This window comes from Nomascus leucogenys, unplaced genomic scaffold, assembly GCF_006542625.1.
Source record: "Nomascus leucogenys isolate Asia unplaced genomic scaffold, Asia_NLE_v1 000736F_104908_qpd_obj, whole genome shotgun sequence".
NCBI lineage: Eukaryota > Metazoa > Chordata > Mammalia > Primates > Hylobatidae > Nomascus > Nomascus leucogenys.
In genome coordinates, this window is record NW_022097427.1 from 41530 (window position 1) to 56946 (window position 15417).

Consider the following 15417-nt stretch of genomic DNA (forward strand, 5'->3'; position numbering starts at 1 on the left):
GCAAAGAGCAACACCCAATTAGGCCCAGCACTATGGGTACAAGGACAACCACAATTGTGTCAATTGTGTCAATTGTGTCAAAGGCAGAATACTTGTGTGATCATGGCTGTTGTTGTTGTTGTGGAAGACAGTGAGAGTAAAAGCGCCTGGAAGATTTATAAGCTCTGCTCTTCTTCATACCCATAACTCTCTCTAGAGATGGAGAAATGACGGTCCAGACACCTCTAGAGAAGTAAATATACATATTTAAGGTGTACAACTTCAATACACACATACATTGTGGAATGATTACCACAATCAAGCTAGTTTACGTATCCCTTACTTAGAGAAGTCTTGTTAGCTTTATTTGGAATTTTTTTTCCTAAGTGTTGCTTTGAGTAACATACCAGGTAAGATTGCAATGTAGAGGAAGGGACTATAATAACAGCAGTTACAGTTGTGAACATAGAGAGCTGGCGGGTTTCATAGATTTGGTTAGGTGCCACACTTTTATGATGATGGAGAGATATTAAACTAGGCTCACTTCCGGAAGAATTACCAGGCTAGTTTAAACTGAAATGACTATGCTTTCCTTCTTGAGAGAGAAGGTTTCTTATTCAAACCCACTTTATACCTATTAATCATTTTATCTTCTTTACTCCCTCCAAGTTGTAGAGGGTACATTCCAAATGTAAACTGAAATCCTGTAGTACTTATCTGAATTGTTTCAGTAACAAGCAGAGAAACTGTGCATTGATTGGGAGATGGTGCTTGAACAGATCACAGTTTGATGAAAGGGAGGCTGATGTCATAGCAGTTTCCAAATTGTTACATATGAAAACTGTGAATAGTCTCATACTCAGAGTAACCAACATATCACAGCATCAAACAGCCACCAAAAAGGAATTGAAGCCTATGGCTATCCAAGAACTGGGACAAAATAAGGGGAGAGAGAAAAAGACACAAAATATATTATCAGAAAGGAAAAGAGGGAAATCATTACAGTGACTATGAAAGTAAAAATGTAAAAGGAGGATATTAAATTTTTATGGCAACTTTTTTGACACAGTAATGATGAATGTGGAATAAACTCCTGTCTCATATATGGTGGACTGGTTAATTATACCAAGTAGTTAAGTTACTTAACCAAGTGTTTAAGTAACTTAACCAAGTGGTTAAGTAAGATACCATATCAAAATTAAATGAACTTTCAAGATAATAGAAAAGGGAAAATACTTCCAAAATTATTATATCATCTCAGGGTAATCTCAACACCAAAAAGTGATAGGAACATTACAAATATGAAATTAAACACCAATATTTCTCATGAACATGGACATTAAAATTATTTTTAAAAAGAGAGAAATTAAATCCATCCACAGGACTATGCATGGTTTCTGCTGGTACCAGGCTAAGCAGCTGCTAACACTCTGACTGGCCCTGCAGGTGACAGTGGCTTTTTCCCCTGGAGACAAAAACAGGGTGGCTGAAGACTGCGTCTATATATATTATATAATCAATATTATATCTATGTGTAATCTATATGTATGTATGCTAATTCATTATGACCAAGAAGAATATATTCCAGGAATGCAAGGTTACTTTAATGTAAAAAGACGAAGCTATATAATTCATCATGGTGACAGAATACTCAAGAAAAACTATATGAATATCTCAATAGATGCTAAAATCATTTTAAAACACTCAACAGCTATTCATAGTAAAAATTCTCAGTAAGTCAAAAACAAAGGAGAAATTCCTTAGTCTAATGAAGTACCTACAAATATTCTACTGTAAACCATCACACTCAGTCATACATTATTGAATATTTTATCAACCGGATTAAAAAAAACACATAGATATCCACTAGCACCATTTCTATTCAAAATTTTACTGAAGGTCTTAGAAAATACAATAAAGCAACACAAAGAAGTAAAAGGTACAATTTTGGAAAGATAGAAATATATCTTTATTGCTAATAGTACATTGTGTGCCTAAATTCTTAGGCAATCTACAAATAAACCAGTAAAAACAACAACTTAACCAAGTCTTTGGATATGATGTCAATGTATAAAATATCTACTGTCAATTAAAGAAGATTTCAGTAAATAGAGATTTTTTGCATGTTCACCGAGCAGAATACCCAATACTGTTATAATTTAAAATTCCTGAAAACTGACATGTAGAATCCATGCAATCCAGTTAAAATCCCCAAAGGATCATTTTTTGAAAGTGATATGCTGAGAACATTAATAAAGTAAGTAGACACATTGAAAAAGGGGAGAAGATATTTTAATGCATATTTATAACAAAAATGTTATCAGAATATGCAAAGAACTTAAAAAATGACTATATACACTATATATAAAGAACTTTAAAAAAGCTATACACATAGTCTTGAGACGTGCTTGTTTAAATGCGTAGTTTCAAATGCATGATTTGAAGAAGCACATCTTGAGACTACGTATATAGGCTTTATTACCGGCTTTCATTCTAATAAAAAGTTTAGCTTAAAAAAGTGAAAAATGATTTGGATTAATTGCAATATTTAAACAAGCATATCTCAAGAAACAAGTTACCCAAATAGCCAGTAAAAAATAAACATATGAGAAGTCACCCAGCATCATTATTCATAGGTTTACTAAAGACAAACCTATGCCAACCCTACCACTCAGCACTTTCATTCCTAGGAATATACCTAAGAGAAGTGGTTCCACAAGTCCAAAAATGGACATGTACAGGAATGTTTCTAAAACTTTTCTAAATACAGCCCTCAACTGTAAACAACTCACTAATTGAAGAATGTTTAATTTAATTTTATATAATGTAAAAAGTATTCAGAAAAAACAATATTTGGAGCAACAACTGAGAAAGCCCCAAAATTAATGTCAGATACCAAATCACAGATCCAGAAAGCTCAGAGAACACCAAGCAAAGATAAACGTTGCCTTGCAACAAAAAGCAACAACAAAAAACTACACCTGGGCATGTCAGATGCAAACTTCAGAAAAAAAAAAACAAAAACAATGTCTTGAAAGAAACCAAAGAAAAAGATCACATTACCTGTAGACGAGCAAAGATAAGAATTCCACACTACTCCTCCTCAGAAACCATGCAAACAAGGATGGGGGGAGTGAGGTATCAATAAGTGGAATAAGTGACAATCATGATGCAGGGAACAGGAGATGGGGATTAGAAATATTTCATCATAACATATTTGCACTACCCATGAAACATTTAATGTTAATTAAAAGTGGACTTAGAAATAAGCCAGACACAGAAAGACAAATATTTCATGTTCTCACTCATATGTAAGAGCTAAAGTAGTGGATCTTATGGAGCTAGAGAGTAGAATAGTTACCAGAAGCTGGGAAGGGGGGAATAAAGAGAGGCTGGTTGATGGGTACAGACATGCAGTTAGAGAAAAGGCATAAGTTTTTGATAGCATCATAGGGTGACAATAGCTATCAATAACATTGTACATTTAAAAATAGCTAAAAAAGAAGATTTTGAATATTCTCAACACATAGAAATTATGAATGCTTGAAATGATGGGTATCCTAAATATGTTGATTTGTTTATTACACACTTGATTTGTTTATTACACATTTTATCACACACATATATATCAAATATCACAGGTACCCCATAAATATGAAAAATTATTATTTAATAATAAAGTATTTTGGAAAAACAATTAAAAATTATTTTATTAAATCACTGGAACAGTAGAAAGACCACTAGTGATGTATGAAGAGTGGCTTTTACTTTTTAATCTAAATATTTCGTTGTGGTTTCTTAGTAACAAGAAAGTATTCAAACATCACTTGTATAATCTACACATAGGAATATATATAAAAAGTTTTCTCTATATAATGTGTTTATGTATAGTTTTCATTCTAATAAAAAAATTAGCATAAAAAAGTAAATAAAAGCTGACTTGGATTAATTGTACATTTATTGCAATCCCTAGTACAACTACTTAAAAAGTAAAAAAAAAAAGGATCACCATCACTGATATGCTAAGAAAAGAAAGAAAATGGAATCATACAAAATGCTCAAATGAAATCACAAAAGGCAGAAAAAAAGTGTGGAGACAAATGAGCAAAAAGAATCAGGGCACCAAATACAAAATAATAACAAACAGTATTCATCAATCCAAATGTACTAATAATCACTTTAGACATCAGTGGGTTGTTACACCAATTAAAAGAGATTGTCAGCACACATTACAAAAAACACCCAACTATATGTAGTCTACAAGAAATCCATTGTAAATATAAAGACATATAGATTAAAAGTAAAGGGATGGAGAAAGATATACCATGCTAACACTTATCAAAAGAAAACCAGAATAATTTCAGACAGACCAGGCTTCAGAGCAAGGAAAAGTATCAAGGAATTAAAAAGATGACAAAATTATAGATTTTGTGTATGCTAAAAAAATAGTAAAGGAATACTATAGATAACTCTGTGCCCACATACTTGATAACCTAGATGAAATAAACGAACTTTTTGAAAAATACAATCTACCAAAGCTCACACTGAAGAAATAGTAAAATCAGAAAAGACCTATATCTATTAAAGAAGTGGAATCAATAATTAATAAGCTTTCAAAACCCACCAGGCCTAGATGGGTTTATGGGTGAATTCTGTCTAATATTTAAGGAAGAAATTATACCAATTCTCTACAATATATTCCAGAAGAGAAAAGCAAGAGAGAATACTTCCTGTTTCTATGAGACCAGCATAATCAGAATGCCAAACCAAAAAAAAGAAATTACCAAAAAAATCTACAGACCAATATTGCTCATGAAAATAGATGCAATATTCCTCAACAAAATATTAGTAAATTGAACCCAACAATATCTAAAAAGAATTATATACTACAACCAGTTGGGATTTATTCCACATCTGCAAGGCTGGTTTAACATTAATAAACCAATTAATGTAATCCATCATATTAACAGATTAAGAAGAAATACGTGATCATATCGATAGATGCAGAAAAAGAATCTAAAGAAATCCCATACTCATTAATTATAAAGAAAAAGATCTCAGTAAACTGAGAATAGAAGAGAACTTCCTTTTGTAGATGCAAGTCATGAAGTTCATCTACAAAAATCTCCATATAACACCATATTTAATGGTGAGAAATTAGAAGCTTTCCTGCTAAGATGTGGAAAGGATGTTCCCTCTTTTTCCTTTTCCACATAGTACTACAAGTTCTGCCAATATAATAAGACAAATAATGGAAATTAAAGATACACAGATTGAGAGGAAAGAAATTTCACATGATTATAACATTATGTGCAGAAAAAGCATTTGTCAAAATCCAATACCTATTCATGATTTTTAAAAATTAGAAAATTTAAAACACAATAGCTGTTCATAGGAGAATTCATTCACAAAATTAAAAAATGAAAATGAGGCTGCCACAAAACTAAGTTTTTGAGCGGCACATTTGTTAGCTAAGCAAGAGAAGCCACTTACCCATGGTAAGTTAATTAAATGCAGCACATTTGTTAGCTAAGCAAGAGAAGCCACTTACCCATGGTAAGTTAATTAAATCATGTTTGATTGCAGCAGCTAAAAACTGTGTCCAGAGAATATAAACTTGCTTAGGACTATTGGCTTTCTGTACGTTTATGGATCATAGTTCAGGCAAAAGCACTCTGTTCAGGGAAGGTAAATTCATATCCAGCGTAGGCATCTATTTTAGTAGGAATGAAATGCTGTTTCTTACATGATGGAAGTGGTCTAATGTAATCAACCTGCCACCGGGTGGCTGCTTGTCACCCAGGGGAATGGTGCCATATTAGAGAATTAGTGTAGGTCTTGGCATCTGACAGATTGGACACTCAGCTGTGGCCATAGCCAGATCAGTTGTAGGGAGTGAAAGTCCATTTTACTGAGGACATGCATAAGCTCCATCCCTGCTACTGCGATCACTTTGTTCATGAGCCCATTGGGCAATGACTGGGCATTTTGCTGCCATTCTTATTACCATTATATGACCAAGCTATTCAATTGCAGATACACAAAGGTAACACCATGTTTCTTTGAAGGGTGTGTAACTCTCACATACATCATTTTCCAAGGCCATGGGTCTCTTTAATTTCCAGTGAACCAAATGGGCTATACTTTATTCTTATTTTGGAAACTTCCATATTCCACCCTTTTGCTGCCATTTGATCTTATTTCCCACAGCTCATCAGCATGAAGCCTCTGACTACTGATCCCACAGATGATTATCTTTTAAAAATCACCATTTCTTCCTCCAACTCAAGAGGATCACCCTGGAATTAGAGTCTGGGTCAGGATAAACCTAAAACTCTGGATCAGGTGAGGCCCCTGAGGATCAGTTTTCTCTAAGGCAGGATGAAGACCAAGAATATCCCAAGGACATCCCCAGGATATCACCTGGAGAATTACTGTGATTTCCATAGGGGATAGGGAGGAAGGGGAATTGGGGACAGAGTCAAAGCCAGTTGTGCTATCAATGTAGCCAGGCCAGGGAACATTCAAGCCCTCAAGTGGAGGCTGCAAATACAGCAAACTTGTATCTACTACTCCAAGTCGAAAGCCTGTCTGTGCACAGTGGTCCTGGTACCATCTGTGTCAGTGATGGCTCAGGGGTCAGGGGTTACATATGTGAGTATTACTTGATGCATTTTAAAATTTTACAAAAGAAAATTCTAAGGGTCAGACTGAGAGAAAGACTTAATGTCTCATTTGTATCAGTAAGATCTAATTTGCATCACTAAGATCTAACATGAAAAGTTATGTGAACTTGGTTGGTCTCTTGCTCTCAAAATATCTTCTTGTACAGTACTCGTGTTTTAGACTGTGGTTGACTGTAGGTAACTGAAACCACAGAAAGGGGATTTCTGGATGAGGGAGGACTAGCATACTTAGGAATACAACTATATACATATGACTTCATTTTTAAGACTATATTGTATTTAGGTATCTACTAATACATTATATAAAGCAATGTTTTATTCCATTCCATGGCTTTTAGTCTTATCATGTATGTACTCGGGCACACAATAAAGCAGAAAATTTTTTCCCCCAACCACGCTTTTACTCAAAACTTAGAATCACCTGCAGTCCTTGGTTAAAAATGTGTTTTTCTAGAAACTTCTGCAGTTCTAATTAAATAGATTCCATGGAAACCACACACACAAAAAAAGAACTAAATGAGAGCTCAGATTTACCTCACCTACAGAGGTCTATTTCTTCTCTAGAATTTTAGGTCATCTAATCTTCGTGTCTTCTGTAGCTCTCCAATGTCATCATACACATGAATTTTTAGTTAACTTTTTGTTTATTTCTGCATTTATAGCAACAGCTATGGTGTTCTTCTAAGTGGAAGTTCTTTCATTTTTTAATTAAATTATAATATACTGATGTCCACTTCTGTATTATATTTTAAGACATTAAGGTCTATGTCAATCAATAAATACATATGACATAATCACACAAATGCTGAAAATTTATAAAAACTAAAGAAATGACAGTGATCATGTCAGAGTTTATAATATTAGATAATAAACATGATTTCCATATACCAGTAATAAATGTCTAGAAATATGTGTTTTAAATATACCGCATTTAAAATTTTCTCTTTTTTTCCACAAGGGGTCTCACTATGTCACTCAAACTGGCCTCAAACCTGTGAGCTCAAGCGATTCTCCTGCCTCAGCCTCTCATTCCTAATACTATTTGTGATTTAATGACAGGAGACATCACTTATGGTATTATGTTACACTAAAGTTAATGAAGGTTTGAATTCACAACAAAATAATCCTCCTTCTGCCAAAGGAAATAAATTGTATTTGAAATGCTGCCTATTCCAAAGTAAGATATCCCACGGTGAGTACAATCAAAATTTCAATGACAATATATAACATACATCAATATATAGGGAACAGAAAGAAAACTTAATTATTTGATTAAAAAATCGTTATCTCAGCTGGGTGCAGTGGCTCATGCCTGTAATCCTAGCACTTTGGGAGGCCAAGGTGGGCAGATCACTTGAGGTCAGGAGTTTGAGACCAGCCTGGCCAACATGGTAAAACTCTGTCTCTACTAAAAATACAAAAATTAGCCAGGCTTGGTGGTGTACACCTGTAGACCTAGCTACTCAGGAGGATGAGGCAGGAGAATTGCTTGAACCCATGAGTCAGAAGTTGCAGTGAACCGAGATTGCACCACTGCACTCCAGCCTAGGTGACTGAGTGAGACCCAGTCTCAATAATAATAATTATTATTATTACTATTATTATTTTCTCAGTAATTAATTTACAAATATTTGAAGTCGCAGAGAGAGAAAAAAATAGGGCAGAAGGAAATAACAGTTAAAAAAAAAAAAACAGACAGATACTTACCAGTGCTACTCTATTGAAAAAATGCCAAAGAAGTCTTTGCTCATGCCTATGTCCTGAATGGTATTGCCTACGTTTTCTTCTAGGGTTTTTATGGTTTTAGGGCTTACATTTAAGTCTTCAATCTATCTTGAGTTAATTTTTGTATAAGGTGTAAGGAAGGGATCCAGTTTCAGTTTTCTGCATATGGCTAGCCAGTTTTCCCAACACCATTTATTAAATAGGGAATCCTTCCTTTATTGCTTGTTTTTGTCAGTTTTGTCAAAGATCAGATGGTTGTAGATGTGTGGCATTATTTCTGAGGCCTCTGTTCTGTTCCATTGGTCTGTATATCTGTTTTGGTAGGTGTAAATTAGTTCAACAATTGTGGAAGACAGTGTGGCAATTCCTCAAGGATCTAGAACCAGAAATACCATTTGACCCAGCAATCCCATTACTGGGTATATACCCAAAGGATTATAAATCATTCTACTATAAAACACATGCACACGTATGTTTATTGCGGCACTATTCACAATAGCAAAGACTTGGAACCAACCCAAATGCCCATCAATGATAGACTGGATAAAGAAAATGTGGCACATATACACCATGGAATACTATGCAGCCATAAAAACAGATGAGTTCATGTCCTTTGTGGGGACATGGATGAAGCTGGAAACCATCATTCTCAGCAAACTAACACAGGAACAGAAAACCAAACACTGCATGTTCTCACTTATAAGTAGGAGTTGAACAATGAAAACACATGGACACAGGTAGGGGAATATCACATATCAGGGCCTGTGAGGGGAGAGGGGGCTAGGGGAGGGATAGCATTAGGAGAAATACCTAATGTAGATGATGGGTTGATGGGTGCAGCAAACCACCATGGCACGTGTATACCTATGTAACAAACCTGCACATTCTGCACATGTATCCCAGAACTTAAAGTATAATAATAATAAACCAAGAAATTAATAATAATAAACCAGGAAAGCCAAGTTAAACCCATTTTCTTGACTGATCATGATCCTACTGGATACATTCTCACGGGTCCCAATTTTGCCCACTGCTCATTTTCATTGATCTCATTTTAGGGGGTTTTAGGTATGGAGTCCTTAGGATTTGGCGTTAAGTTTGGTGATTTTTCAGAGAGGCCTATCACCAGAGCTGCATCAGTGATCATTTGATGTCATGTCTGACCCTGTGCACAGGTGGCTAATTGTCTCCTAACCTCAGTTTTCCTCTTTTTCCTTATTAGAAAACAATAACAACATCAACACAGACCCTCTTGGAGCTAGGAATGGCCAATAGAAGTGATGTGTAAAAAACAAACAAACAAAAATAAATAAATAAATAAAAACCGCTTAATAAACTGGATGTAGAAGAAACATATCTTAACATAATAAAAACTATATATAACAGACACACTGAATGGGGGAAAAGTGAAAGCCTTTCCTGAGAGATCTGGAACATGACAAGGATGCCCACTTTCACCACTCTTATTCAGCATGGTGCTGGAAGTCCTAGCTAGAGCAGTCAGACAAAAGAAAGAAATTAAGGATATCAAAAATTCAATGGAAGAAGTCAAATTATTCTTGTTAGCTGATTATATGATCTTATATTTTGAAAAACCTAAGGACTCCACTCAAAAACTCTTAGAACTGATAAACCAGTTCAGTAAAGTTGGAGGATACAAAATCAACATACAAAAAACAACAGTATTTCTATATGCCAACAATGAACACTCTGACAAAAAATTAAAACTAATCCCATTTACAGTAACCACACTTACATACATAAGAATTAACCAAACAAGTGAAAGATCTTTATAATGGAAACTATAAAATACTGATGAAAGAAATTGAAAAGGACACCAAAAAATGGAAAGATATTTCATGCTCATGGACTGGAAAAATCAGCATTGTTAAAATTTCCATAGTACCCAAAGCAATCTACAGATTCAATGCAATCCCTATCAAAATGCCAATGACATTTCTCACAGAAATAGAAAAAACCATCCTTAAATTTATATTAAACCACAAAAGACCCACAATAGCCAAACCTATCTTAAGCAAAAAGAACAAAACTGAAAGAATTGCGTTACCTGACTTCAAATTATACTCAGAGCTATAGTAACCAAAACAGGGTGGCACTGGCATAAAAAAGAGACATATAGACCAAAGGAAAGAATAGATAACCCTGAAATACAAATCCACATACCTGCAGTCAATTCATTTTCAACAAAGATGTCATCAATTTACACTAGGGAAAAGAATCTCTTCAATAAATAATGCTGGGAAAATTGGCTATCCATATGCAAGAGAATGAAACTAGACTTCAATCTCTCACCATATAGAAAAAGCAAATCAAGATGGATTAAAGACAAATCTAAGGCCTCATACTATGAAACTACTACAAGAAAACATTTGGGAAACTCTCCATGACATCAGTCTGGGCAAAGATTTCACGAGTAATACCCCCCTAGCACAGGCAATCAAAGCAAAAATTGACAAATGGGATCACATTAAGTTTAAAAGCTTCTATACAGCAAAGGAAGCAATCAAAAAAGTGCAGGGGCAACCACAGAATAGGAGAAAAAATTTATGAACTATCCATCTGACAAGGGATTAAGAACCATAATATGTATAAGGAGCTAAAACAACTCTATAGGAAAACGTCTAATAATCCGATCAAAAATAGGCACAAGATTTGAATAGACGTTTCTCAAAAGAAGACAAACAAATGACAAGCAGGCATATTAAAAGGTGCTCAGCACCACTGATCATTAGAGAAATGCAAATCAAAACTACAATGAGATATCATTTCGCCCCAGTTAAAATGGCTTATATTCAAAAGACAGGCAATAACAAAAGCTGGCAAGAATGTGGAGAAAAAGGAATCCTTGTACACTGTTGGTGAGAATGTAAATTAGTACATCCACTATGGAGAACAGTTTGGAGGTTCCTCAAAAAGCTAAAAATAGAGCTACCATATCATTCAGTGATTCCACTGCTGGGTATATACCCAAAACAAGGGAAATCAGTATATCAAAGAGATATCTGCTCTCCCATATTTGTTGCAGCACCGTTCACAATAGCTAAGATTTGGAAGCAACCTAAATGTCCATCAACAGATGAACAGAAAAAGAAAATGTAGTACATAAACACAATGGAGTACTATGCAGCCATAAAATAGAATGAGATCCTGTCATTTGCAACAATATGGATGGAACTAACGTCATTACGTTTAGTGAAATAAGCCAAGTACAGGAAGACAAACATCATTTATTCTCATATATTTGCAGAGTCTAAAAATGAAAACAATAGAATTCACGAACATAGAGACTAGAAGGATAGCGACCAGAGGCTGAGAAGAGTAGTGGGCGGGGGTGGGGAGTAGGGGGAAAGTGGGGATAGTTAATCCATACAAAAAATACTTAGAAAGAATGAATAAGTCCTACTATTTGCTAGTACAACAGGGTGACTTTAGTCAATAATAACTTAACTACACATTTTTAAATAACTAAAAAAGTATAATTGGATTGTTTGTAACACAAAGGGTAAATGTTTAAGGGGCGGGAGACCCCATTCTCCATGATGTGATTATCACACATTGCATGCCTGTATCTAAACATCTCAGGTACCCCATAAATATATATATATATGTGTGAGTGTACATATATATATATAAAATCTTTCTACTGCATACCATGATAATTAAAAATAGAAAAATGATAAATAAGAAGTTGGCAAACTATTGTAAAAGGCAATCAGAAATGCTGTCACATATTTCTAGAGTAATAAAGAATTAGAAAATTGCCTATGAAAGTATTAATATGATGGAAAGAAACTGAGGGAGGAAAAGGGCAGAACAAAAGGAGGTGGAGTGAGTAAGAATTTTCAGCAACATCGACCAGATGGGTTTTGTTGGAAAACAGGGTCTCTGGAAGGAAAAAGCTAAAGAGGGACACTACGTTCTATGTGGGAGGCTATGAATGGGAAGGATCAAGGTTTAATATTGGGAGGGATTGCAGATGAAGAAAGAAAAAAGAGAATTAGGAATCCAAGTAGAAACTTTCCAGAGTCAAGGAGGCACATAGAGGAAAGAATTGACCCATCTGTGTGTAAAACTCAGTGGACCCTGTTCTGGAGAGTAAAGGTAAATCTATTTGGCTCGGTCATGTGATGTGTCCACGTGAAACATGCAGGTTCCTGTAACACAAAAACTCCTGACAATGTCTCTAAGGGATCTAATCTTCTACAAAAAGAGATCCAGCAAAAGTTAAATCTCTTGATTTTATCCTGGGCCCTGCAAACCCTCCAACGAATAAATCAAGAGAGTGACCTCCCCAACACACAGAGGAAGCATGCATGTTTGGGGCTGTGTGCAGAGGAAGCAGCTGCTGCAGCAAAGACCTACTGACCCAACGCACGGGGAGGAGGTTTGTGTTCGAGGCTGAAGCACTGTGGGAGGAGTACTATAGTCCTGCTGACAGTAATAAACTGCCACATCTTCAGCCTGCAGGCTGCTGATGGTGAGAGTGAAATCTGTCCCAGACCCGCTGCCACTGAATCGGTCAGGGACCCCGGATTCCCTGGTAGATGCCCAGTAAATGAGCAGCTTAGGAGCCTGTCCTGGTTTCTGCTGGTACCAGTTTAAGTAGTTCTTATTGTTGGAGCTGTATAAAACACTCTGGCTGGACTTGCAGTTGACGGTGACCCTCTCGCCCAGAGACACAGCCAGGGAGTCTGGAGACTGGGTCATCACGATGTCCCCATAGGCACCTGTAGTCAGTAATGGACAATGATTATACATAAACTTATACACTGTCTCAGATATAATTGAAATATGTCATTTAAATTTGCTTTCTAGTAGTATTATAAGTCAGCACATAATTGGATCCATATTGGAAATAGTCATTATTTCCAACTATATCTTAATTTTTTTTTATTTCTACACAGATATTACTCTGAAAAGACTGTGGCACTTTTTAATTCCTCACCAGAGATCCAGAGCAACAGGGAAATGAAGACTTGGGTCTGCGACACCATCTTGCTGCCCCTGCCTGCCTGTTGTAGCTCAGTTCACAATGCAAAGGCCCCGTTTATAAAATCCGAACAGCTGGTCGTGGCCTGGAGGGGCCTATGCAAAAACAATCAGTGAGTACAAAAGCAAATTTCATGAGCAGTGGGTTGTGAAAGTATCCAATGTAAATCAAGAGCCAAAAATATCATCACAGAATGTGTAATTGTATGAATAGAAAAGACAGAAGTCAACTTAGAAGCTCTAAAACTACAAACTGCTAAAAGATCTAATGACTAGAACTGCCTAGTAATTTTTTTTTCATGGCTTCAAATCTTATTCATAACACTTAGATACATTTGTCATTTCAGGGTCTTTAAGACATCTTAAATCACCTCACCAAAATGAAAAGGAGGGAAGAAGCAAATACATTAAACCATACCGAAATTATATTTTGTCTATTCAAGCTAAGTTTTAAGTTATTTTAATACATTGCTCATAATTTTGCTAGATATGAAATTATTCTTTTAGCCTTTAATATATGTGCCTCTAGAGAGAACAGTTGTTAATGTTTCTTTTTAATAATATTCTAAATACAATTGTGTAAAATTTTCCAGAGATTTATGTTATTTAAATAATACTGACAAAAACAACTTTGTTAGACGAATTCTACAGAGACCTGAAAGCTATACATGCTCTTACAATTTACATTAGAAAACAAACATCTATTCATCCACCTTCAACTCTCCCACCATCAAAAAAATAAATAATACGCTTTCAAAATTGTATCTTCAAATAGCCTTTATCATTAAATAAACCTCATGGATATTTAAATTGCATGAAATTTCCTGGTATGAAAATGAAAGTAAAACTTTGGATCTCATAAGAAAATGACTTGGGAATGCCTTGGTGAGGAGCAGTTAACATTGCATTACCTAGGGTGAGAGTCAGGAGGGCAATTGAAAGGAGTTATTTTTGACTATGGGCATCTCTGGAGCTCCATAACATATACGGCTGCATATCACATTAACATATAGAATTAAGTTCTGGAACCCCCCAAAGCATCATTAAGACAAGCCTCAACAAGAAACAGCAAGTAAAAGTGCAGCTAGCAGAGACTGGTACTCAAGGACTGCCTAGTAATTTTCCTAGGGGCATAAATGTGAAACACCTTGTGCATCATAGCAGAAAGCAGAAGAGAAAGCATTCCCAATTTCTTCACTGCCTTTTACCTATGTTAATCAGTAATATACTGGCTTTTACCTGTGTTAATCATAATAAACAAATTCTCAGTGAATTTTACTGATACTCTTCAATGCCTGCTCAGCAACATTTTCCGAAGGCAGCTCAAGATATTAAATAATTCATAAGGGCCAACCTCCCATTGCAGCATTCTTTGGGATTTAACCAGGTTCCCAAGAGTCTTTTCACAACGTGAAGATGTTAGAAATAGAACCAAAACTAGGTGATATATCCCTTAGTAAAACTGTGAGGTCAAACTTGTCTGGCTAATGCTTTCATTTAAAAATTTCTCTTTCTTGATCCTTCACTGTATGTACACAATGAATCAGGGGAAAACTTTAACTGAGTGAATCAAAGTATTCTCATTATTATAATAGGAGCTTCACACACACAAAAAAATCAATTCTATTACTCTCAGCCTCAGTTCCTAAAGCCAAGTTAAAGTCCCATTCTAAGATCATTGTTGCATGACCATATGTATTCCAGGTCTAATCTAAACTGTGGATAAATCCCAGCAGGACATTAGAGATTTTTGTGAGAGTAAGCATATAGGATTCAGGGTTTATGAGCTTTAGATTTTTCTTGTCAAAATGAATGAGAGTTGCCATATCTAAAAATTATTCCCAGATAACTAAAATTCACTACCTAGAATTAATTTATGCATATAAGTAGAAATGTTATCTCCCTTTTTACCATCCAAAGTGGAAAGTCTCGTGGAACTAGAAATTAATCTTAGAAAAATCAGTTAATAAAGGTATGTCATTTCATCAATTCAATAAGTTATAATAGCAAAAAACCA

At 35.2% G+C, this 15417-nt stretch overlaps 1 protein-coding gene and 1 gene segment (V, D, J or C); one reads left to right on the top strand and one right to left on the bottom strand.

Annotated features, from left to right (window-relative positions):
- Positions 1-15417, top strand: part of LOC115834252 (immunoglobulin kappa light chain-like) — a 78083-nt gene that overhangs the window by 35022 nt on the left and 27644 nt on the right. The gene's annotated exons all lie outside the window — the stretch shown is intronic.
- LOC101179117 lies at positions 12504-13428 on the bottom strand. The segment is given in 2 exon segments: positions 12504-13138; positions 13357-13428. Coding segments are annotated over 2 exon segments (537 nt in total).